The 25,100-nt window shown below is 43.9% G+C and overlaps 1 protein-coding gene across 4 annotated transcripts in view; it reads right to left on the bottom strand.

The window, feature by feature from the left end:
- The window catches only part of si:dkey-3d4.3 (uncharacterized), a 166,408-nt gene that overhangs the window by 101,831 nt on the left and 39,477 nt on the right, over window positions 1–25,100 (bottom strand). For all 4 annotated transcript variants that reach the window (XR_009512271.1, XR_009512272.1, XR_009512273.1 and 1 more), the window contains exons 5-6: window positions 16,726–16,775; window positions 5,762–5,882 (exon numbers count right to left, since the gene is read on the bottom strand). Coding sequence is in view for 1 of the 4 variants with exons in the window: in XM_059970331.1 (XP_059826314.1) it covers window positions 5,762–5,882; window positions 16,726–16,775 (171 nt within the window). In the remaining 3 variants the exon portion in view is untranslated. The remainder of the gene's footprint in view (window positions 1–5,761; window positions 5,883–16,725; window positions 16,776–25,100) is intronic.

Below are 25,100 nucleotides of genomic sequence, written 5' to 3'. Positions count from 1 at the left end.
GATTTTTCTGGTTTTACTATTTTGGTTTTTTTTCTTGACTTGACTGATGTGTGTGTGTATGTGTATGTATGTATATATATGTAGGTATATATATATATATATATATATTTTTTTTTGCAACTCTATATTTTAATTAGGGTGTTATATAGTTTTTTCTTAAAAAATTTTCTTATGGAGCTGCCATCTTGAAATGGGGGTAATTTTAGTATTAGTTTATGCGCCTGCCGCTTGGCTTTCTTTCAAAGGGTGGGGGGAGGGGGGAGGGATCTTTTTTCACGCTTTTGCTTTTTATTTTTTTGCTTTTAGTTTATGGGCTGACTTTAAATTGTTAATATTGTTGAGGTGTCAGGATCTCCGGTTGCTCCTGAATCAATTTTCCTTCTTCCTAAATTGTGGGTTATGTGTCTTTTTAACCTTTTATGATACACACAATTAATATTGGTATGATGGATAAATCTATTAACTTTATCTCGTGGAATACTAATGGTTTAAATCATCCGATTAAACGTAAAAAAATATTTAAAGTATTCCATAGATTGAACGCTAATATTATTTTTGCACAGGAGACCCATATTAGGAGGGAGGATAATCAACGTTTTTTTAGGTTCTGGAAAGGTCAACAATTTCACTCAAATTGTACCGCTAAAATTAGGGGTGTGTCTATTTTTATAGACGCCTCAATTTCGTTTACACATTATGAAATTATTTCGGATCCACAGGGTAGATTTTTGTTGATAACTGGTTCACTTTTTAATCGGAAAGTTGTTTTAGTTAATATTTATGCTCCAACCTTTGATTGTCCTGAATTTTTTAAACGTTTATTTACTTCTCTTCCTAACTTGAATGAATATATGTTGATTATGGGTGGAGACTTTAATTGTTGTTTGAATCCTTCGATGGATAGATCTAAACCTATTCGAACTCTTCCGAATAGATCAGCTTTACTTATTAATTCTTTTATGGTTGATTCTGGAATTACTGAAATATGGCGGTTTTTGAACCCTAAAGATAAAGAATTTTCATTTTTTTCACATGTTTATCATAGTTATTCTAGAATTGATTATTTCCTTATTGATCATCGTTTATTAACAGATGTTATTGATTGTAAATACGATTCTATTGCTATTTCGGATCATGCGCCTTTGAAGTTATCTATCAAGATTCCGGACTCTTCTTTCAATACTAGATCTTGGAGACTTAATGCTACTTTGCTTCAAGATCCAGAATTTATTACCTTCATAAAACAACAAATTGACTTATTTTTTTCAACAAACTATAATGAAGAGATTGATAAAGGAATACTTTGGGACTCTTTCAAGGCTTTTATTCGTGGACAAATTATTTCATATTCCGCTGGTAAAAGAAAACAAAGATATTCAGATATAGCTTTATTGGTGGATAAAATTAAAGAAATTGATAAGATTTATTCCGTTACTCCTACCAAAGAACTTTATAAGAAGAGAGTTGAGCTTCAAATGGAACATAGTTTATTATTATCTTCTTCAATTGAGAATCAATTAATTAAGACTAGGGCTCAATTTTATATTCATAGTGATCGAACTGGTAAATTGTTAGCTAATCAATTAAAAGCTATTTCGACTAAGCGACAAATTATTAAAATTCGTAAACAAGACGGTAATTTAACTACTGATTATAAAGAAATCAATAACACTTTTCAAGATTTTTATAAATCTTTATATCAATCAGAATTTGACGGTGACCGGTTTACGATGGATAATTTTTTTAATAACTTGAATATTCCTAAACTGATAGATGAAGATTGTAGCTTGCTTGATGCTCCTATTTCTATGGATGAAATAAGAGAGGTTATCTCATCAATGAATTCAGGGAAAGCTCCTGGTCCCGATGGTTTTATTGTAGAATTTTTTAAAACTTTTTCTTTATTGCTTTCTCCTTGGCTATGTGAAATCTTTAATGATGCGTTTGTTAAGAAGAGACTACCTCAATCGTTTTATGAAGCTACTATCTCTCTAATTCTTAAAAAAGATAAAGATCCTACTTTATGTGCATCTTATCACCCTATTTCATTATTAAATGTAGACTCTAAGATTCTTACAAAAATTTTAGCCATTAGATTAGAAAAGGTATTACCACAGATTATTTCAGAAGATCAAACTGGTTTTATTAGGAATCGGTATTCCTTTTTTAATATTAGAAAATTGATTAATATAATTTATACTTCATCACCTACAACCCCAGAATGTGTTATCTCATTAGATGCTGAAAAAGCCTTTGATAGAGTGGAATGGACATATTTATTTAATGCATTGAGAAACTTTAATTTTAGTCCTAATTTTATATCATGGATTAAATTAATATATTATAAACCTGTTGCTTCTGTTCTTACAAATAATTATAGATCCTCTTTTTTTCAATTATCTCGTGGTACGAGACAAGGTTGTCCTTTAAGTCCTTTATTATTTAATATTGCATTAGAACCTTTAGCTATTGCTATTCGTGAGTCTCCTAATATTTTTGGTATTACCCGTAATGAGAAGTTATACAAATTATCGCTTTATGCTGATGATTTGTTGTTATATATTTCTAATCCTAGTAGGTCTATTCCTGCTATTTTATCCTTGTTGGCTCAATTTGGTAGCTTTTCTGGTTATAAGCTAAACTTAGATAAGAGTGAGTTATTCCCTTTAAACGCGCAAACCTTATTGAGTGATAGGATGCCATTTAAAGTTGTTACTGATAACTTTATCTATTTAGGTATAAAAATCACCAAGAAATATAAAGATTTATTTGGACTGAATTTTTTACCTATGCTTCATCAAATTCAACAACTTACTACAAGATGGTCTCCTTTATTTTTATCATTAGTTGGTCGGATTAATGCTATTAAAATGATGATTTTACCGAAATTTTTATATTTATTCCAAGCTTTACCAATTTTTATTCCTAAATCTTTTTTTGATAATATTGATTCAAAAATTTCCTCATTTGTGTGGCAAAATAAAAATCCTAGGTTAAGCAAACGGCAATTACAAAAGTCTAAAAAAGATGGTGGTCTAGCTTTACCTAACTTTAGATTTTATTATTGGGCGAATAATATTCGTAACCTAATGTACTGGAAACTAGATTTGGATTCACCTGTGTGCCCACAGTGGGTAAATTTGGAATGTAGTGAGGTTAAGGGATATTCTATATTTTCCGTTCTTGGTTCTTTTCTTCCTATTGATTTAGCCAAATTCAATAAACAGATATCTAACCCTGTTGTTAAACATACACTACGAATTTGGTTTCAATTTCGCAAATTCTTTAATCTGAAAAACTTTGCTCTGGACAGCCCTATTTTATGTAATTTTTTTTTCAAACCTTCATTGACAGATCAAGCTTTTAGTATATGGAAAAGGAAAGGTATAAAATGTTTTCGTGATCTTTTTTTTGAAGGTATTTTGATGTCTTTTGATCAACTATCCAACAAATTTGAATTACCTAAATCTAATTTTTTTAGATACTTACAAATTAGAAATTTCTTACATAAAATTCTTCCGTCTTTTCCTAATTCAACTCCATCGGATTTTTCAGATTTGATTTTTACTTTTAATCCTTGTCAGAAGGGATTAGTAGCTTTTATTTATAACATGATTATGAAGATACAGCCAGAAATATCAGATAGAATTAGACAAGAATGGGAAAAAGAACTTCGATGTAATATATCAACAGATAAATGGGAAAAAATTTTACAAATGGTTAATTCCTCTTCTATTTGTGCTAAACATGCTTTAATACAATTTAAAATTGTACATAGAGCTTATATGTCTAAAGATAAGCTTGCCCGATTTTACTCGCATATTAATCCTCAATGTGACAGATGTCACTTAGAAGTGGCTTCATTGACTCACATGTTTTGGACATGTCCCACTTTACATAACTATTGGAAGGACATTTTTGATGTCATTTCCTCAGTATGGAATATTGATTTACAACCCCATTTTATTACTGCAATTTTCGGTATACCAAATGAAGATGGCAATCAGTTTTCCCCTTCAATCAGACGAATGATTGCCTTTGTAACATTAATTGCCAGAAGGTCTATATTACAAAACTGGAAAGAAGTAAATCCTCCTACTACATTTCAGTGGTTTTCCCAAACCATTTCTTATTTGAGTTTGGAAAAAATCAGAAGCACTATCTTTGATTCTTCAATTAAATTTGAAGAAACCTGGGGACCATTTATTCGACACTTTCATATGAATTAATTTGGCCTATTTCAGATCCTTTTCTCTACTTATCCTTGTTCAGGTATGGAGTTCCGGAGTTCTTTTCTTGACACCTTTATATATTTATAAAGTGCTATTATTGCCCATGTTAGTTTAGTTTAGTATTTTTTTCAATATATATTTTTTCTCATATATAATTTCAATTTTTTTTTTTCTTTTTTCGATGATTATTTTTGTTTTTTTTCATATATATTTATATAGACTTGATTGATTTATGTACCTTTTGTCGATTGATATTTAATAGGATATTATTATCCTATTACTAATGTAATTTCAAGTTTATTGAATTTGTAATCTGTTCATTATTATGTGTTGTTTTTTTTTATATATGAAATTTAATAAAAAGATTGAAAAAGAAAGAAAGATCCTATGTCATCACGTGACGTCCCCCTGCTGTAATCCTCATGAACATAGACAGGAGTTACAGGAAGAGATCTGGCATTTAAACCTGTTCCAACGTTTAACAAGTGATCCGGTCTTCACCTCAATGTCCTTTTCCCTGCTCCCTCCCTTTGCCCATCACTTGGAGCATTCTGGGCAGTTTTGGGCCACTGATTCAAGGAAGGATGTGCTGGCACTGAAGACAGTTCAAAGAGAATCACAAGAATGATTCCAGGATTTAAAGGCTTTATCATGTGAGGAACGTTTGATGGCTCTGGGCCTTTGCTAGATGGAATTCAGAAGGATGATGGCAGATCTCATTGAAAAGGCCTAGATAGAGTGGACGGGGAGGGGATATTTATAGCAGGGGAGTCAAGGACCAGACTCAGCCTCAGAATGGAGATCGTCACCAGAGTGTTGAATCTGTGGAATTCCTTGCCACAGGCAGCTGTGAAGGCCGGGTTATTGGGTGTATTGAGGCAGAGGTTGAGAGGTTCTTTATTAATCAGGGTGTGAAAGGTTATAGGAAGAAGGCAGGAGAATGGGGTTGAGAGGAAAATGAATCAGCCATGATGAAATGGCAGAGCAGACTCGATGAGCCAAATGGCCTAATTCTGCTCCTATATCTTATGGTTGCATGGAATTCAAACATCTGTCAATGTCTGCCAGGAGCATTGAACCGGATGGTAGGTCAGTCCCTCAACCATTGTACTGTCATACTCCACATAATCATTGGGATGATTTGCTACAACTTTTGCTTGTTTGTTCTTTATGTGACGTGGGCAATCATGGACTTTCCATGACTGTTCTTGGCAAATTTTTCTACAGAAGTGGTTTGCCATTGCCTTATTCTAGGCAGTGTCTTTACAAGATGGGTAACCCCAGCCATTATCAATACTCTTCAGAGATTGTCTGCCTGGTATCTCAGTGGTTACATAAAAAGGACTTGTGATACGCACCAGCTGCTCCCATGATTTCATGTGACCCTGATCAGTGGGGGGGGGAGGGGCAAGTAGATGCTACACCTTGCCCAAGTGTGACCTGCAGGCTAGCAGGTCAGAGCAGGAAGGAGCGCTTAACACCTCCTTTGGTAGAGACGTATCTCCACTTCGTCACCCACTCCTACTCACCAAAGCCAAAACTCCAGAATTCTTGGGAGGGTCCCACTATGTCAACATAACCTCCATAAATGAACATCTGAGCCTCAAACACCACAGCAGTGTGCCCCTTCCGATTCTTGGGTGCCTGTTTCTGAGGGAGCAAAAGGTAAATTTAATCAATATCTTTTTTTTTAAAACCCTTTTCCCCCGTTGCCCTGTTTCATGCACAATAATCTGGTAGAAAAGGCAGATAAACAGCATCCTTGGCCCTCTGATAATGTTCTTGCACTCGGCAAAGAAGAACAAGAAGCCTGGGCAAACTGTTAGCTTTTCTTCTTTGCCCGTTTCCCGTTAAACTGTTAAACTTGAGTCTCTCATTTTATGTCGTACCTAAAATCTGCAGTACTGTACAGAAGTCTCAGGTACATGTATATTATATAAAACTAGGATGCCCAAGACTTTTGCAAAGTACTGTAACTTTCTGTTTTGCACTCTACTGCCACTGGAGCTGCAAAATAAAGAGCAACTTCCATAGGCTACCTGACCTGCAAACAATTCTCAGGTGCTCTCCTTGCCTCTTAAAGTTTTATGAGAAGTAAAGATATTTGATATTGATGTGTTATAGTCATACGTATTGAGCTGTGGTGAAAATTTTAAGATCTCATCAGCTGGGAATTCTAATCTTGGCTAATATTCAAACATTTATTAGCAAGGTCAAAATGCGGTATACAACTCTGAGATTCATCTTCCCCACAGCCAGCCACAAAACAAGGAAAAGCACCGAACCTGTTTTAAGAAAAATATCAGACACCCAATGCACAAAATAAAAGAACAAATCATGCAAACGGCAAGAAAAAAAGACATAAAACTGAATACAAAACACCAAATCACAAAGTCATCAGAAGTGTCCAGGCATATTCAGTGCAATCCAGCGCCACTATCGCTATCTGCAGGACGCAGCGCCAGTCTGCTCTGATCAAAATCGCACAAAACAATAAAAAAAGCATCCAAAAATGTGTTGTACCATGAACTACAGAGTCCAATCTGCAAACTGCATCGATTAAACATCGATTATTATGGAATTAAATATTGCTCTTGGAAGAATTAAAGGTGAATAAAAAGATTTTCAGAAAGCATTTTAGAGAAGATACCAAACCAGTAACCACTCAGGGAAATGCAAAGAAATTGGTCGAGGACAGAAAGCATGGGGACAGTGTTGATTTTCAACAGCGCTCTAAATTCATACAGTCACACAGTAGGGAAACTGGTTATTTGACCCATTTGCTCCATGCCAACCAAAACAGTCTTCTCATGTAGTCCCATTTGCCCACATCACTGTAAACCTGTCCTATCCATCTCCCTGTCCATGTGCTTTTTCAAGAGCCACAAGGTAATGTTACAGCCCTATAAAACTCTGGTTAGGCCACATTTGGATATTGTGTTCCGTTCTGGTGACCTCATTATAGGAAAGATGTGGAAGTTTTAGAGAGAGTGCAGATGTGATTTAACAGGATACTGCCTGTTAAATCAGATATCAGATATTAAATCAAGACAGATATATTCCAAAGAAGAAGTAGTTTTCAAATGGAAAATGATGCAACCGTGGCTGACAAGATAAGTCAAAGCCAAAGTAAAAGCAAAGCAGAGGGCATACAAGGAAGCAAAAATTAGTGGGAAGACAGAGGATTGGAAAATTTTTAAAAGCTTACAAAAGGAAACTATGAAGGTCATTAAGAGGGAAAAGATGAACTATGAAAGGAAGCTAGCAAATAATATCAAAGAGGATAGTAAAAGCTTTTTCAAGTATATAAAGAGTAAAAGACAGGTGAGTGTAGATATAGGACCAATAGAAAGTGATGCTGGAGAAATTGTAATGGGAGATAAGGAGATGGCGGAGGAACTGAACGAGTATTTTGCATCAGTCTTCACTGAGGAAGACATCAGCAATATACCGGACACTCAAGGGTGTCAGGGAAGAGAAATATGTGCAGTCACAATTACGACAGGGAAAGTACTCAGGAAGCTGAATAGTCTAAGGGTAGATAAATCTCCTGGACCAGATGGAATGCACCCTCGTGTTCTGAAGGAAGTAGCAATGGAGATTGCGGAGGCATTAGCAATGATCTTTCAAAAGTCAATAGATTCTGGCCTGGTTGCGGACGACTGGAAGATTGCAAATGTCCCTCCGCTATTTAAGAAGGGGGCAAGGAAGCAAAAAGGAAATTATAGACCTGTTAGCTTGACATCGGTGGTTGGGAAGCTTTTGGAGTTGATTGTCAAGGATGAGGTTACGGAGTACCTGGAGGCATATGACAAGATAGGCAGAACTAGGCAAGGTTTCCTTAAAGGAAAATCCTGCCTGACAAACCTAGTGCAATTTTTTGAGGAAATTACAAGTAGGCTAGACAAGGGAGATGCTGTGGATGTTGTGTATTTGGATTTTCAGAAGGCCTTTGACAAGGTGCCGCACATGTGGCTGCTAAACAAGGTAAGAGCCCATGGAATTACAGGAAAGTTACATACGTGGATAGGGCATTGGTTAATTGGCAGGAAACAGAGAGTGGGAATAAAGGGATCCCATTCTGATTGGCTGCCGGTTACCAGTGGTGTTCCACAGGGGTCCATGTTGGGGCCGCTTCTTTTTACGTTGTATATCAACGATTTGGATTATGGAATAGATGGCTTTGTGGCTAAGTTTGCTGATGATACAAAGATAGGTGGAGGGGCCGGTAGTGCTGAGGAAACAGTGAGTCTGCAGAGAGACTTGAATAGATTGGGGGAATGGGCAAAGAAGTGGCAAATGAATTACAATATGGGAAAGTTGTACGGTCATGCACTTTGGTAGAAGAAATAAAGGGGCAGACTATTATTTAAATGGGGAGAGAATTCAAAGTTCTGAGATGCAACGGGGCTTGGGAATCCTCGTGCAGGATACCCTTAAGGTTAACCTCCAGGTTGAGAAGGGGAATGCAATGTTGGCATTCATTTCTAGAGGAATAGAGTATAGGAGCAGGGATGTGATAAGGCACTGGTAAGACCTCACTTGGAATACTGTGTGCATGTTTGGGCTCCTTATTTAAGAAAGGATGTGCTGACATTGGAGAGGGTTCAGAGAAGATTCACTAGAATGATTCCAGGAATGAGAGGGTTAACATATGAGGAACGTTTGACCGCTCTTGGACTGTACTCCTTGGAGTTTAGAAGAATGAGGGGGGACCTCATAGAAACATTTGGAATGTTGAAAGGCATGGACAGAGTGGATGTGGCAAAGTTGTTTCCCAAGGTGGGGGCGTCCAGTATGAGAGGACATGACTTGAGGATTGCAGGGCGCCCATTCAGAACAGATGCAAATATTTTTTTTTAGCCAGAGGGTGGTGAATCTATGGAATTTGTTGCCACGGGCGGCAGTGGAGGCCAAGTCATTGGGTGTATTTAAGGCAGAGATTGATAGGTATCTGAGTAGTCAGGGCATCAAAGGTTATGGTGAGAAGGTGGGGGAATGGGACTAAAGGGGAGACTGGGTCAGCTCATGATGAAATGGCGGAGCAGACTCAATGGGCTGAATGGCTGACTTCTGCTCCTTTGTCTTATGGTCATGGTCTTATGGTCTGGATTCGAGAACATGTCTTATGAGGAACGGTTGAGCAAGCTTGGGATTTTCTCTTTGGCGTGCAGGAGGATGAGAGATGACTTGATAGAGGTGCATAAGGTGATAATTGAATTTATTACATCCTTCATATACATGAGTAAAAATCTTTATGTTACATCTCCGTCTAAATGTGTAATTTATAGTTATTTATAATAAATGTTATGTACAATAGAGCAGACAATATAACATAGAAATACAATTGTGTCAGCATGAATTAATCGGTCTGATGGCCTGGTGGAAGAAGCTGTCCCGGAGCCTGTTGATCCTGGCTTTTATGTGCAGTACTGTTTCCCAGATGGTGGCAGCTGGAACAGTTTGTGTTGGGGTGACTCAGGGTCCCAATGATCCTTCAGGCCCTTTTTAACACACCAGTCTTTGCAAATGTCCTGAATAGTGTGAAGTTCACATCACAGATCCTGAGGCAGGATTAATGAACATTTGGAGAGGCATAATATGATTAGGAATAGTCAGCATTGCTTTGTCAAAGGCAGGTTGTGCCTTATGAGCCTGATTGAATTTTTTGAGGAGGTGACTAAACACATTAATGAAGGTAGAGCAGTAGATGTTTATATGGATGTTAGCAAGGCTGTTGATGAGCTACCCCTTGCAAGGCTTATTGAGAAAGTAAGGAGGCACGGGATCCAAGGGAACATTGCTTTGTGGATCCAGAAATGGCAAAGGGTGGTTGTAGATAGATAATATTCTGCATGGAGGCCAGTGACCAGTGCTGTGGTTAAGGGATCTGTTCTGGAACCCCTATCCTTTCTGATTTTTATCAATGACCTGGATGAGGAAGTGGAGGGATGGGTTAGTAAGTTTGCTGATGACACAAAGGTTGGGAGTGTTGTGGATAGTGTGGAGGGCTGTCAGAGGTTACAGCGAGACACTGATAGGATGCAAAACCGGGCTGAAAAGTAACAAGTGGAATTCAGCCCAGATAAGTGTGAAGTGGTTCATTTTGGTAAGTCAAATATGATGGCAGAATATAGTATTAATGGCAAGACTCTCAGCGGCATGGAGGATCAGAAGCATCTTGGGGTCCAAGTCCATACGTCCAAGTCCAAAGCCGCTGTGCAGGTTGACTCCGGTTAAGAAGGCATACGGTGTATTGACCTTCATCAATCGTGGGATTGAGTTTAAGAGCCAAGAGGTAATGTTGCAGCTATATGGGACCCTGGTTAGATCCCGCTTGGGAGTACTGTGCTCAATTCTGGTCACCTCACTACAGGAAGGACGTGGAAACCATAGAAAGGGTGCAGAGAAGATTTACAAGGATGTTGCCTGGACTGGAGAGCATGCCTTATGACAATAGTTGAGTGAACGTGGCTTTTTTCCCTTGGAGCGATGGAGGATGAGAGGTGACCTGATAGAGGTGTACAAGATATTGACAGACATTGATTGTATGGATAGTCAGAGGCTTTTTCCCAGGTGTGAAATGGCTAGCAAGAGAGGGCATAGTTTTAAGGTGCTTGGAAGTAGGTACAGAAGAGATGTCAGAGGTACGTTTGTTGGTTTATTTTATACACAGAGTGGTGAGTGCGAGGAATGGGCTGCCAGTGGCAGTGGTGGTGGAGACGGATACGATAGGGTCTTTTAAGAGACTCCTGGATAGGTACATGGAGCTTAGAAAAACAGAGGGCTATAGGTAAGCCTCAGTAGTTTCAAGGTAGGGACATGTTTGGCATGGCTTTGTGGGCCAAAGGTTTTCTATGTTTCTATGTCCTACGTTTCTATAGATGCACTGGGCTGTCTGCACCACTCTCTGCAGAGTCCTGTGATTGAGGGAGGTACAGTTCACATGCCAGACAGTGATGTAGCCAGTCAGGATGCTCTCAATTGAAGAGTGGACAGCCAATGCTTTTTTTCCCACCCAGGGTGAAAGTATCTAATAATAGAGGGCATAATTTTTAAGGTGACCAGCGGAAAGTATAGTTTTTCTTAATTACAGAGAGTGGTGAGAATGTGGAATGCACTGTCAGGGATGAAGGTAGAAGCAGATACACCAGGGACATTTAGGAGACTCAGATAGGCACACAGATGAAAGATTCATGGTGCGCGATGTGGGAGGGAAGCATTCAATGAGAATCAGGTTTAATATCACTGGCATACATTTTGAAATGTGTTGTTATGTAGCAGCAGTGCATTGCAGTACGTAATAATAAACTACAGTATGTATATATACTAAAAAGATAAAATAAATAAATAGTGCAAAGAGAGGAGAAAAGTAGCCTTGAAGTATGTTGAAAGATTGGCTCAAATTGTGGGCTGAAGGGCCTGTTATATATTACATTGTAGCGGTGTGCTACACGCAGCGCTAAAATTACGACACGGAGTCGGTAACTGCAGTCGAAGGAAAAAACTTTATTCGAAATCTTCAGCCTCACTTTTAAGCCTCCCTAAACCTACCCCCCATGGCGCAGAGGCTCCAAAGCTCTGTGCTCGCAAACCCCCGTAGGCTATCTAATCGGTTCGGATGTGCCAGGAAATGGGTCGCCACATAACCCCCCCCCCCCAGAACCGGCGATACACCCCCCAATGTCCACAGTCTGGGCCAGAACCTGCTTGGGAGGTCGGCCTCTGCGCCGAGGTGCCGGAAACTCGGCCGGTTGCGCCAGGTCCACATGGGCCGGTTTGAGGCGGTCCACCGTGAAAACCTCCTCTTTCCCCCCAACATCCAGCACGAACATGGACCCGTTGTTCCGGAGCACCATAAACGGCCCCTCGTATGGCCGCTGCAGCGGTGGCCGATGCCCGCCCCTTCGTACAAACACAAACTTACAGTTCTGTAGGTCTTTGGGTATGCAGGTCGGGTGCCGCCCGTGCTGTGAAGTGGGTATGGGGGCCAGGTTACCGAGCTTCTCGCGTAGTCTGCCCAGGACTGCTGCGGAATCTTCCTCTTGCCCCCTTGGGGCTGGTAGGAACTCCCCGGGGACGACCAGGGGCGCGCCGTATACCAACTCGGCCGACGAGGCGTGCAGGTCGTCCTTGGGCGCTGTGCGGATGCTGAGTAGGACCCAGGGAAGCTCGTCCGCCCAGTTGGCTCCTCGCAGGCGGGCCATGAGGGCCGACTTCAGGTGACGGTGGAAACGCTCCACTAGCCCGTTCGACTGTGGGTGGTAGGCAGTTGTGTGGTGCAGCTGAGTCCCCAAAAGGCTGGCCATAGCTGACCACAGGCTGGAGGTGAACTGGGCGCCTCTGTCGGAGGTAATGTGGGCTGGTACACCAAAGCGAGATATCCAGGTGGCGATCAGGGCTCGGGCGCAAGATTCGGAGGTGGTGTCGGTGAGCGGGACCGCCTCTGGCCATCTTGTGAACCGGTCCACGATAGTCAGGAGGTAACGCGCTCCGCGCGACACTGGCAGGGGGCCCACGATATCCACATGAATGTGGTCGAAACGCCGGTGGGCGGGATGGAACTGCTGCGGTGGGGCTTTGGTGTGCCGCTGCACCTTGGCCGTCTGGCAGTGCATGCACGTTCTGGCCCATTCACTGACCTGTTTGCGGAGTCCGTGCCAAACGAACCTGCTGGAAACCATCTGGACAGTTGTCCGGATGGAGGGATGCGCCAAGTTATGAATGGAGTCAAAAACGCGGCGCCGCCAGGCTGTCGGGACGACGGGACGGGGCTGGCCGGTGGCAACGTCACAGAGTAGGGTCCTCTCACCTGGGCCCACGGGGAGGTCCTGGAGCTGCAAACCGGAGACTGCGGTTCTGTAACTCGGAATCTCCTCATCCGCCTGCTGCGCCTCTGCCAGTGCCTCAAAGTCTACCCCTTGGGAAAGGGCATGAACGGTAGGGCAAGAGAGCGCATCCGCCACAACATTGTCCTTACCCGAGACGTGCCGGACATCCGTCGTGTATTCAGAGATGTAGGACAGGTGGCGTTGCTGGTGGGACGACCAGGGGTCGGACGCTTTCGTAAACGCAAAGGTAAGCGGTTTGTGGTCCGTGAACGCGGTGAAGGGCCGACCCTCTAGGAAGTACCTGAAATGCCGGATTGCCAGGTAGAGCGCCAACAGTTCCCGGTCGAAAGCACTGTACTTAAGCTCGGGCGGTTGCAGGTGTTTGCTGAAAAACGCCAGGGGTTGCCAGCGACCTGCGATGAGTTGCTCCAGCACCCCACCGACTGCCGTGTTTGATGCGTCCACTGTGAGGGCGGTAGGGGCGTCCATTCTGGGATGTACTAGCATTGCGGCGTCCGCCAAAGCTTCCTTCGTTTGAACTCCTCGTCCCAGGTAATGTCCTTGCTCGGACCCGATATCAGGGCGAACAGGGGGCGCATGATCCGGGCAGCTGAAGGGAGGAAGCGGCGGTAGAAATTGACCATACCTACGAATTCCTGAAGGCCTTTGATCGTTGTGGGTCGGGGAAAGAGGCGGACCGCATCTACCTTAGCGGGCAGAGGGGTTGCCCCGTCTTTAGTAATCCTGTAGCCCAGGAAGTCAATGGTATCGAGTCCGAACTGGCATTTGGCGGGGTTGATTGTAAGACCGTACTCACTCAGTCGGGCGCAGAGTTGACGGAGGTGGGACAGATGCTCCTGATGACTGCTGCTGGCTATGAGGATGTCATCCAAATAGATGAACGCGAAGTCCAGGTCCCGTCCCACCACGTCCATTAACCGCTGGAACGTCTGTGCGGCATTCTTCAGGCCGAACGGCATGCGGAGGAACTCGAAAAGGCCAAACGGGGTGATGAGAGCCGTTTTGGGGACGTCGTCAGGATGCATCGGGATTTGATGGTACCCTCGGACGAGGTCTACCTTGGAGAAGATCCGTGCGCCGTGCAGGTTTGCTGCAAAGTCCTGAATGTGCGGCACAGGGTAGCAGTCCGGTGTGGTAGCCTCGTTCAGCCTGCGGTAGTCGCCGCACGGTCTCCAGCCCCCCGTCGCTTTGGGCACCATGTGCAGGGGGGAGGCCCATGGGCTGTCGGACCGCCGGATGATCCCCAATTCCTCCATCCTCTGGAACTCCTCCTTCGCCAGTCGGAGCTTGTCCGGGGGAAGCCGCCGAGCGCGGGCGTGGAGGGGTGGTCCCTGGGTCGGGATGTGGTGCTGTACGCCGTGCCTGGGCATGGCCGCTGTGAACTGCGGTGCCAGAACCGATGGGAAATCCGCCAGGACCCTGGTGAAGTCGTTGTTGGACAGCGTGATGGAGCCGAGGTGAGGGGCTGGCAACTGGGCTGCACTCAGGGAGAACGTCTGAAAGGTCTCGGCGTGGACCAGTCTCTTCCTGGGCAGGTCGACCAGCAGGCTGTGAGCCCGCAAAAAATCCGCACCCAGAAGCGGTTGGGCTACGGCGGCCAGTGTGAAGTCCCACGTGAACTGGCTGGAGCCGAACTGTAGCTGCACCTGACGGGTGCCATAGGTCCTTACTGTGCTGCCATTCACGGCCCTCGGGGGGGGACCCGGTGCCCTGCTGCGGGTGTCGTAACTCGTCGGGGGTAAAACGCTGATCTCAGCCCCAGTATCGACCAAAAACCGGCGTCCCGACCTTCTATCCCACACATACAGGAGGCTATCCCGATGGCCAGCCGCCGTAGCCATCAGCGGCGGCTGGCCCTGGCTTTTCCCGGGAACTTGCAGGGCGGGCGACAACGGCGGGCTTCTGCGCCCCACCGCTGGTGGTAGAAGCACCAGTGTTCATTGGGCCGGGGGTTGGCGGGCTCTGCGGCCGGGCCTGGACTGGTTTGCTGCTGGGAGCGTGGCTGGGTGATCTGTGCGATGGACGCCCCGCTCACCTTTTTGGCGTTCCACAGCAAGTCCGCCCGGGCTGCCACCTTCCAGGGGTCACTGAAATCCGCGTCGGACAGCAGCAGGTGTATGTCCTCGGGCAGCTGCTCCAGGAATGCCTGCTCAAACATGAGGCAGGATGTGTGTCCGTCGGCCAGAGACAACATCTCATTCATTAAAGCCGATGGAGGTCTGTCGCCCAAGCCATCCAGGTGCAGTAAACGGGCAGCCCGCTCGCGCTGTGAGAGTCCGAAAGTCCTGAGGAGCAGGGCTTTGAATTCCGTGTACTTGTCGTCTGCCGGGGGCGACTGTACGAACTCTGCAACCTGGGCCGCTGTGTCCTGGTCGAGGGAGCTCACCACGTAGTAGTAGCGGGTGTCTTCTTAGGTGATCTGGCGAACGTGGAATTGGGCTTCGGCTTGCTGGAACCATAGGTTCGGGTGCTGTGTCCAGAAACCCGGCAGTTTCAACGAAACCGCATGAACAGAGGCAGCATCGGTCATTTCTGGTCCAAAAATCGTTTGGACTGTCAGGGTCACCAATTGTAGCGGTGTGCTACACGCAGCGCTAAAATTACGACACGGAGTCGGTAACTGCAGTCGAAGGAAAAAACTTTATTCGAAATCTTCAGCCTCACTTTTAAGCCTCCCTCAACCTACCCCCCATGGCGCAGGCTCCAAAGCTCTGTGCTCGCAAACCCCCGTAGGCTATCTAATTGTGAGCCGGTTCGGATGTGCCAGGAAATGGGTCGCCACAACATCTTGTTAATGTACCTGCCTCAACCACTCGCTCTGGCAGCTCTTCGCTCGTATAGACCAGCAGCTGGGTGAAAAGGTTGCCTCTCGGGTTCCTATCTCTCTCGCCTTTCTCACCCTAAACCTATGCAATGGGAGATACTTGTCAGTTTGTAAACAAGCACCCACACATGAAATGTAATAATGATCATTTTATCAGTGTGAGCTGAGAGTTTAATATTAAACACAGCTCTTTTGCAGTGTTGTGCCACAGGATTTTGAGTCTCTCATTTTATGTCATATTAAAATCTACAGTGATGTCCAAAAGTCTTAGGCATATATATTATATATAACTAAGATGCCCAAGACTCATGCACAATACTATAATTTTCTGTATTGCACTGTACTTCTGCCACGCGAGAAAAATCATGACGCATGTGAGTGATGATGAACCTGATTCTGATATGGGTCTCTAGTGTGGGCAAGGGGGCAAGGAGAGAGGAATCATGGTTGGGAAAGGGGGAAGGCAGAGGGGGGGGGGGGGGAGAAAGGCAGAAGAGAGACATTCCGTAATGATCAATAATCCAATTGTTTGTAACCCAATTACCTTGCCTGATGTCTCAGGCACTCACACTACCAACTCACCCCACCATCCCTGACCACCTATCCCACACCCCTCCCCTGATGCTGCACCCTCACCATTCCCAACATCCTCTGCTCCCACCAGATTTACGCACTCGCTCTCCACTCCATGTTGACAAATACGGGACTGTGCAAAAGTCTTAGACACCCCAGCTACACATATGTGCCTAAGCCTTTTTGCACAGGACTGTACATGCAAACATCTGCCCCCTCACACAGGCAAATGTAAATTTCTTACCACAGGCTCGCAAGAAAACGTTTCATGCCACCAAGTCCACTTCGCTGCGTCTAAGAAAAATAGAACATTATGATATGAAAATAATAGAACATAATTTCCTTGAATGTGGTGCCACAGATAGATATGGCCGTAAAGAGATATTCCGGCCCACTGTCTTTCATAAATCAATGTAATGAGTACAAGAGTTGGGATGTTAAGTTGACATTTTATAAGATGTTGATAAGGCCAAATCTGGAGTATTGTGTGCAGTTCTGAAAGGATATCAATAAGGTTGAAAGAGTATAGAGAAAATGTTAAAGGATATCACCATAACTTCAGGACCTGCATTATAGGGAGAGACTAAATAGGTTAGGAATTCACTCCTTGGAGTGTAGGAAAATAAGGGAAGATTACAAAATTATGAGGAGTACAGACAGGATTCTGGGCAGATGAAGCTCATCAGCTGTAGTTGGCAACTCACCTAGGAGGAAATCGTAAACCTCTGCCGTCTGTGGCGATAACCACTCATGGGGAGTAAACACAGAGGAGAATTGCAGAGCTTGACTCCCTTAGGCAGTCCTATGTCAAGGTCAACATGGACAAGCAACTCCTGCGATGACGCTGGTGCCAAACTCTATTGGTCTCTGCCTTTCCTTTGGATCCATCAGCTGTGCGGAGAGGGGAAGTCTGCTGTGTTGGCAACAGCTGCTCTCCATATTGAACTACCCTGGCTGATGGTGCTGCACCAGCTGGGACCCCAACCAATGGAGGGGTCGTCGATACTCTACTTTCCTTTACCCTTTTTCCACTGAGGCTGGGGAGACTAGAACTAGAGGTCATGGGTGAAGTGTGAAAGGCAAATTGTTTAAGGGGAACATGAGGGAGAAATTCTTTATTCAGAGGGTGGTGAGTGTGGAAGTGGTGGATGAGGGTTTGATTTAAGAGAAATTTGGGTAAGTACATGAATGGGAGGAGTGTGGAGGCCATGGCCCGTGTGCTGGTTGATGGGAATAGGTAGAATAGTAGCTCAGTACAGACTAGATGGCCCAAAGGGGCTCTTCCTGTGCTGTATTTTTCCATGACTATTATTCTTGTGCTCATTCTAGATTGTCAAGTGAACAGAGGGCTTTTAACAGTTTATTCATGACAAAATTCATTTGCTGCAAATTTGATTAAAAGTACCAAAAGAAAACACTATTAACAAAATTACAAATGCACACAATTCACACAGCTTCCAATTACATGACTGCAAGGCGTCCATATCACAGTTGATCTAAAATAGACTTTGTTTTACTTGGAATTCTCTTTAACCAAAAAAAAGCAAATAAACGATTTGGTAGCTTAGACGCTTTGATCAACAAAGTGTCATGGATTTAAACAGTTACGCCCATTTCTCATCTGCATAATTATTCCACTGATTTTAACAGTTCAAATGGGTTCCTCTCAGAATAACAGAAATCCAATACCGTGTCTAGTACACAGCTGACCCTTGACTGAATCTATGGCACAGCCTTCAGTTACTGCAAAACTGCATGTCATTACGAAAGTAAAGAATTCTACTTTTGTTAGTCAGTGGTTGGACTGTGCCCCACTGAAAGGGGATATTGCTTTCCCAAGACCAAATTGTGCAATTGGCTGGATACACACTTCAAAAACAGCATTCAGAATTCACAGTACAACAGCTACAGGATATTCTCTAGATTTACTTTGTGTTTAATGGGATATCCTGTGTACTTCCCCTCCAGCACGGGGGGGGGGGGGGGGGGGAACAGAAAATCAGGAAGTTAGGGAAAGTATGGTGAAATGCGCATTAAAAAATTGAGAAAACTTTTGAACATGGGAAGAGTTATCACAGCAGAATTGTGTCTGAAATGTTTATTGGCTTAATTCAGTTTCCCTTCCTGCCACCCAGTGGCACCGAAACATTAAGTCAAACACCATCAGAATCAGATTTAATATCACTGGCATATGTCATGAAATTTGTTAATGTTGCGGCAGAAGTACAATGAAATACATGATAGTGTAGGAAAAAATAAAGAAATCAAATACAGTAAGAAGATATGTATATTAAATAGTTAAATGAAAAATATTGCAAAAACAAATAATAAAATGAGGTAGTGTTCATGGGTTCAACGTCCATTTAGGAATCGGACGGCAGAGGGGAAGAAGCTGTTCCTGATTTGTTGAGCGCGTGCCTTCAGGCTTCTGTACCTCCTACCTGATGGTAACAATGAGAAGAGAGCATGTCCTGGGTGCTGGGGGTGCATAATGATGGATGCTGCCTTTTTGAGGCATCGCTCCTTGAAGATGTCCTGGATACCAGAGCCAAGTGCCCATGCTGGAGCTAACTAAGTTTACAACTTTCTGTAGCTTATTTCAATCCTGTGCAGTAGATTCTCCATACCCCCACCAAACCAGAAAGTGATGCAGCCAGTTAGTACTTCTGAAGACATTTTCAAGTGTCCTTGGTGCTCTTAACGATGCCCACCAACAAATAGTTATTTATTTAATATGTTTTGTTTTAGAGTACACAAGTACACTAAAATGTGCTGAAACTAGAACCATTATTTCCAAAACAGGAATTCAAATCCCAATAGAGCAGCTGGGGAATTTAAATTGAAGTAATTAAATAAATCAAAAATAAGAAGTTAACAGCAGAAATGATAATTGTGAAACCACCAGATGGCAGGGAAATGGTCAGTCAAAGTTTCAGCTCAACGGTACTGAAAGACAGAGGGGAGATAGCCGATTACGGAGTGAGAGGAAGAGCTGGCAAGTAATAAATGGATGTACATGTAGTGGTTACTTAATAAAGTACCTTCTGGCCACTGACTGTAGGGGGGCAATGATAGGCAAACAGGTGGGGAGGGAGTGGTAATGGTGTTAGCAGCTAGGAGGCAATAGGTGGAAGTAACAAGTTTCTGACAATGATGGAAAGGAACATAAAGGGAGGGGAAGGGCGGTGCGTGGAGTGAGTATGACGGATTGGAGGAGTGTGTGGGCAAATGGAGAATCTGGGAAGGTGTCGATGAACCAGGAAGAGAGGGGAATGTAAATTAAATCTGAATGGAAGTTTAAGATTTAATCTACCCGAACAATAGGTTTCCAAAAGCTGTGAATCACAGACCTGACAATGCTGATTAAAATTCATCTAGATATCTGTGGCGTGGGTACAAGTCAGGAGGTGTGAAGTTTCAAAGAAAGCATTGTAAATATGGAATTTCCTTTGATGTTTAGCTAATAAAATGTGTGCAGTACTGGGCACTGATATCTTTCAAGGACCTCAATAAGATGCCTGCTGTCTCTTGTTTTCTTCAACAAAGAAGCTGACTCCCATCTACCAGTACTTTTCTCCGGTGACTTCATCCATGCAACAACACTTGGTGTCAGGAGCGGGATACCTTCGTGCAGCCCATCGTGTGGCCAGTGATCCTAACAGTACTCACACTTGGATCCGTCTGGGTCGGCGGTACATGGGAATGCTAAGTATCACAAACACGGAGAGCTGAAGTGGTAGATACAAAATTAATGAGTGCTCATGCATGTGTGTTACAAGGGGTGATTGATAAGTTTGTACCCTAAGGTAGGAGTCAATTTTAGGAAACTTAGCACATTTATTTTTCAACATAGTCCTACATTTACACACTTAGTCCAGTGGTCATGGAGCATATGGATCCCTTCTATGTAGAAGTGGTCCACGGGAGCGGTGATTGATAAATTTGTGGCCTAAGGTAGAAGGAGATGAGTAATACAAGCTCTCGTTACATGCACGAGCAGTGCAACTCTCTGAGTGATAATGCAGAAAGTTTCAAGTTAATAACTCATCTCCTTCCACCTTAGGCCACGAACTTATCAATCACCCCATGCTGTGGACCACTTCCGGAGGTTCAAGACGCCGACTTCTACTAAGAAGGGATCCGTATGCTCCAGATCTGCCAGACTTAAGTGTGTAAATGTAGGAAAAATAAGGTTAGGTTTTCTAAAATTGACTCCTTCAATCTTAGGCCACAAACTTATCAATCACCCCTCGTAATGTAAGAGAAAAAACTTTGTGTGTTAATTTGGTGAGACGGAACTACCAGTTGCGAAGGATGGTTATTGAAGTTCCGGGATGCTTTTGGGGGTGTGTTTACTCATTCCAGGGGCTGTATTTTTGTGTCTATATGCACCCATGTGTACCTTGATGTAACAGATTCAAGGGAATACAGCAGGCATCACAAGTTCAGGCACTCAAAATGGCAGACTGCAGAGCACATACTCTGCGGTTCTAAGTGTGTATATGTAATTTTTATCTTCCATTTATGTTTTGCGCAGTGTGGGAATTAGTGTGGAGACATTTCAGGGATGAGTTTACCAGGTGTATCTGTTAGGTCAGGCAACATCAGGCCCAGAGCCTGGATGATCTGAGCCAGCCTGCGACTCTGATTACAACCATGCATAAGCCCTTCACCCTCGGGGAGAAGCAGAGCATTTTGTCAGAGTCGCATGTGGGAATTTGGAATTCTGGTGCAAGCTCCACGAAATTCAGCAGATGTACCCTGAAGGTATACAAACGTTGGTAAAGATGAAGTGCCCGAGGAATATGTGGGCCAGTATGGCCCAGGGGGTGAAGGATGGTACCTGGAAACATATTGCATTTTAAAGGGGAAGTGAGGCAGTGACTGGGGGTGGGGGTGGGGGGGGTGAGAGTAACTGGGGAACGATAATGGTACCGATTCAGTCATAGAATATGCAGAACATAAATATCTAACATATAAGGAGTATTCATGGTTGGATAATCCTGAAAATTCTGAAGGAAGGCCTGAGCTCAGCCCATCAGCAAGTTTTAGATTTAGGGATAGCGGTGGGGTCGACCAGGATACTTTCCTGGGCCAGTGAGATAGACTGAAGAAAGTCCAAGAGAAATCGTAGTGGCTACAGTGGATTCAGCAGCTGTGACATCACAGAGGGTTTGTTTTGTGTGCCAGCAGCTGGGGCACGAAGCAAGGAAACGTAGGAAAAGACGTGGGAGGGTAAGGGAGTTGATATGCTACAGATGCGGCCTGCTGTGTCCGGAAAAAAAAGGGGAAAAAGAAAAACAGGCGGAAGTCACAGCAGACACACAATCTCTCACCCCATCAGCACCTAATCTGACCAATGTCTTTTGATCAGATCATAGAACTGCTGAAGACGGCTTCTAGGTCAGAAAAATAGCTGGCAGCAGCCCCCACTTCCACCTGGTGACCTGTGGGTGTGAACAACAGCATTGTTAGGGGACCAGCGATGCAATACTTTAGGGTACAGGGACATCGGTATCGATAACTGAACTACCAGACAGACTATTTATATTACGGGCGTAGGAGGGAAAACACTGAAAGCAGAAAGAAGCGAGTTGCAAATACTCAAAATCAGGGGAGCACAGCTTCCAGTGTATTTCAGGGTCTGTCCAAATTATGATGATTCTATTCTTGGAATAGACATCCTAAGGGAAGCGGGGCTGTTATAGATTCAGAATATGGACAAGCCAGGGGCAGCGAACATGTACAACCAACAAAGAACACACTAGCCAGCGTAGCCACACTGACAGCTGTTCACAAATCAGTAAAGATAGTTAGAGAGACTGGAATGGATCCCACAAGCACCATCCTAATGTGGGGGGGGGGGGGGAAGAGAAGGGGCAACAGAGGGGATTTTGTTATTGATGGGTCTCAGGAGGTACCCAGACTAGAACAGAGGAAGAATTAGCTTCAAGAGCACTGCCAGGACATTGCTCAGCTCAGGTGGCCCGGTTAGAAGCACTGTGCTACAGCAAAGCCAGGCCCGTATACCGACAGCCAGTATGCCTTCAGCGTGGTGCATGATGGCATGGGCATGACGAGGATTTGTAACTTCAACAGGGGCAGGTATTCAGCACGGGCACCTAATACAACAACTGCAAGCAGAGAGTCTGCAACGATTAAAGTAGAAGCTCACCCGAAAGGGGAGGGCAAGGAACAGAAAGGAAATGAGTGGGCAGACATCACTGTGAAGGAGGCAGCAGAGAAACACCGGACAATTGAAACGGCAAGTGTGCAGGAAGAAACGACGGAAGCCAGCTTAGTGAAGTTATCTGAAGGGGTGAAGGCAGAAGGGAAAGAGCATTGGCGGGGGAAGGAAGCAAAGGAGAGACCAGATGAGAGCCGGCCTCAGGAGGAGGAAGAAGGCACGGTGGCCCCGCCATGTATTAGGCAGATACCACTGAAGTTATATCATGCATCAGGGAAGGCAGAGCATGATCACGGTCCTCTGGTAGGGCAGCTGGTGACCAGGAACGGGAGGGAGTGTTGAGAAATTCTGCCACTGTTGTATCATCTGTACACGACATAACCCTGGTAAGGGCATAAAGCTACAGCTGGCAAACCAGCCACAGCCGAGGGGACACTGGGAAACCATCCAGCCCAAAAGCAGGGGAAGAGATACTGTCTGGTAATACTGGACCACTTCATCCAGTGGGTCGAGGCTTTCCCAACAGGGACTGCACCGATTTCAGTTCAGGTGGGGAACCAAGCTAAAGCGTGATAGTGAAGGTACTCTGTAATGAAAGCTGGTTGCTGAAGGTAGATGATTAGTTGAATAGCATCGAACAGAAAAGATATTGGAGACAATATCTTGGAGGAATATATTGGAGGGATTTAGGTTAAAGCAGAGACAGCTATCATAGATCTGCCTGAATGTGGAGTGAATACAAATGGGCTGGGCCCCTTCGGCAGTTGAGCTAGCAACAGACCGGACAGTATGGACGGGTGTGCCAGCAGCGGGGGGGGTCCTTGTAGTCATTCAAATAGAGAATGAAAGGGTGAAGATGAGGAATGTGTTTAAGCAGGAGAGAAGCATTTCCAGGCATATCAATGAAGCTGCATTTCTAAACACATTCTTTCTGCTTAGCACTTTGTAGGTAGCAATTAGGGATGATAGGCCAGATGTAGATGCACATAAAATTATTGGTGGGGGGGGGGGGGTGAATTCTAAGGCAGGGCATTTTTGCTGCCCTATTTGAAGAGATCCTCCTTAAGGTTGGCCTTTCAAAATGCATTTACTATTGAAGAGTGTATAAATTATACAACCTTGAGATTTCTTTGCTTACAGGCAGTCACAAAGCAAGGAACCAAAAAGTACCCAATTAAATAAATAAGACCAACCCCCCCCCCCCCCCCAGTGCCCACAGAGAAGGAAAAAAACACACAAATCACATAAACAATAGAAGTGAGCAACAGCGACAGCATTCTGAACCAAAATGAGTCCTTAAATCCAAACCTCCAGAGTAGGCCCAAAGCCTCAGTATTCAGTACATCATATTAGCGGGGCAAATCGCTACAAAGTTCACAGACACAAAGAACAGCAGAATATTTAGAAAGCATTATAAATATGGAGTTGTCCTTTGATGTTTAGCACATAAAATGTGTGTTGTGTTGGACATAGGGAGACCTTTCGACCGAAAGGGCCTAAATGATGCCTGCTGTATCTTGTTTTGTTGAATAAAGAAGCGGTTTCCTATTTACCATGTGGTGACTTCATTCACACAACAGCAGCCAGTGAGTCTGAATATGAGGTGTTCTTCCTCTAGCATGCATTTAGCTTCAGCATGCAGTAGGAGAGACTGAGGACAAACATATTGGTTCAAGAACTGGAAGAATTAAAATGGCTGAATAGCGGAAGGTCCAGACAGCTAGGCACACCTTCGCTTTTTGGTTAATTATGACTACATGAGACAATCTCTCTCCATTCATAGTGTTGTGCAGATATCTCGATAAATCTTATGAGTTCATGGTACTTCCAGTGATGTTGCTTCATTACCCTTGGATTCTCACTCCTTCAGGAAGCAACTCAAGCCACACCCTACCAGATTCTTCTGATACAAACAACCTAGCTCCTTCCTCCTTGCATATTCACTACTAAGTAGATTTACGGCCTTCCTTCTTCCTGGAAGCCTCTCCTTCCTAAATGGTAGCCTTAGTGTGTCTTTAGCAACTGATGACCTTCTCAGATAAGTAGGAAAATTGGTGGCAGCTGCACAGGACTGATTGTGGTCACATCGAGGACCACGCAGTCAGTTTTACTGCATACATTAACATTGCTTTGATTTCCTTTTGGTTTGTAGGAGGACCTAAATGGTTCTTAGTGCTGTCCACATCAAAACTACAGTACGTCAAACCCAATTTCTTTTTCTACCTGAATTTACATAACAAAGTGGATGGGACATGACTGCCTGGAATTATTATGCAACTACTCCCCAAACTTGATTGTGTTCTTTGGTATCTAACTCTAGTTTAACTGATCCCTAACAATTAATAATGACTTTGCTCATTAACTGCTGTGGAGATCTCAAAGCCAGAGAAATAAAAACATTTGGAAAACAGAGAATTAAATATGGAACTGGT

The sequence above is a fragment of the Hypanus sabinus genome, chromosome 5, assembly GCF_030144855.1.
Source record: "Hypanus sabinus isolate sHypSab1 chromosome 5, sHypSab1.hap1, whole genome shotgun sequence".
In the NCBI taxonomy this organism is placed as follows: Eukaryota; Metazoa; Chordata; class Chondrichthyes; order Myliobatiformes; family Dasyatidae; genus Hypanus; species Hypanus sabinus.
The sequence above is the reverse complement of the archived record's forward strand: the minus strand, read 5'-3'. Positions and strand labels throughout refer to the sequence as shown.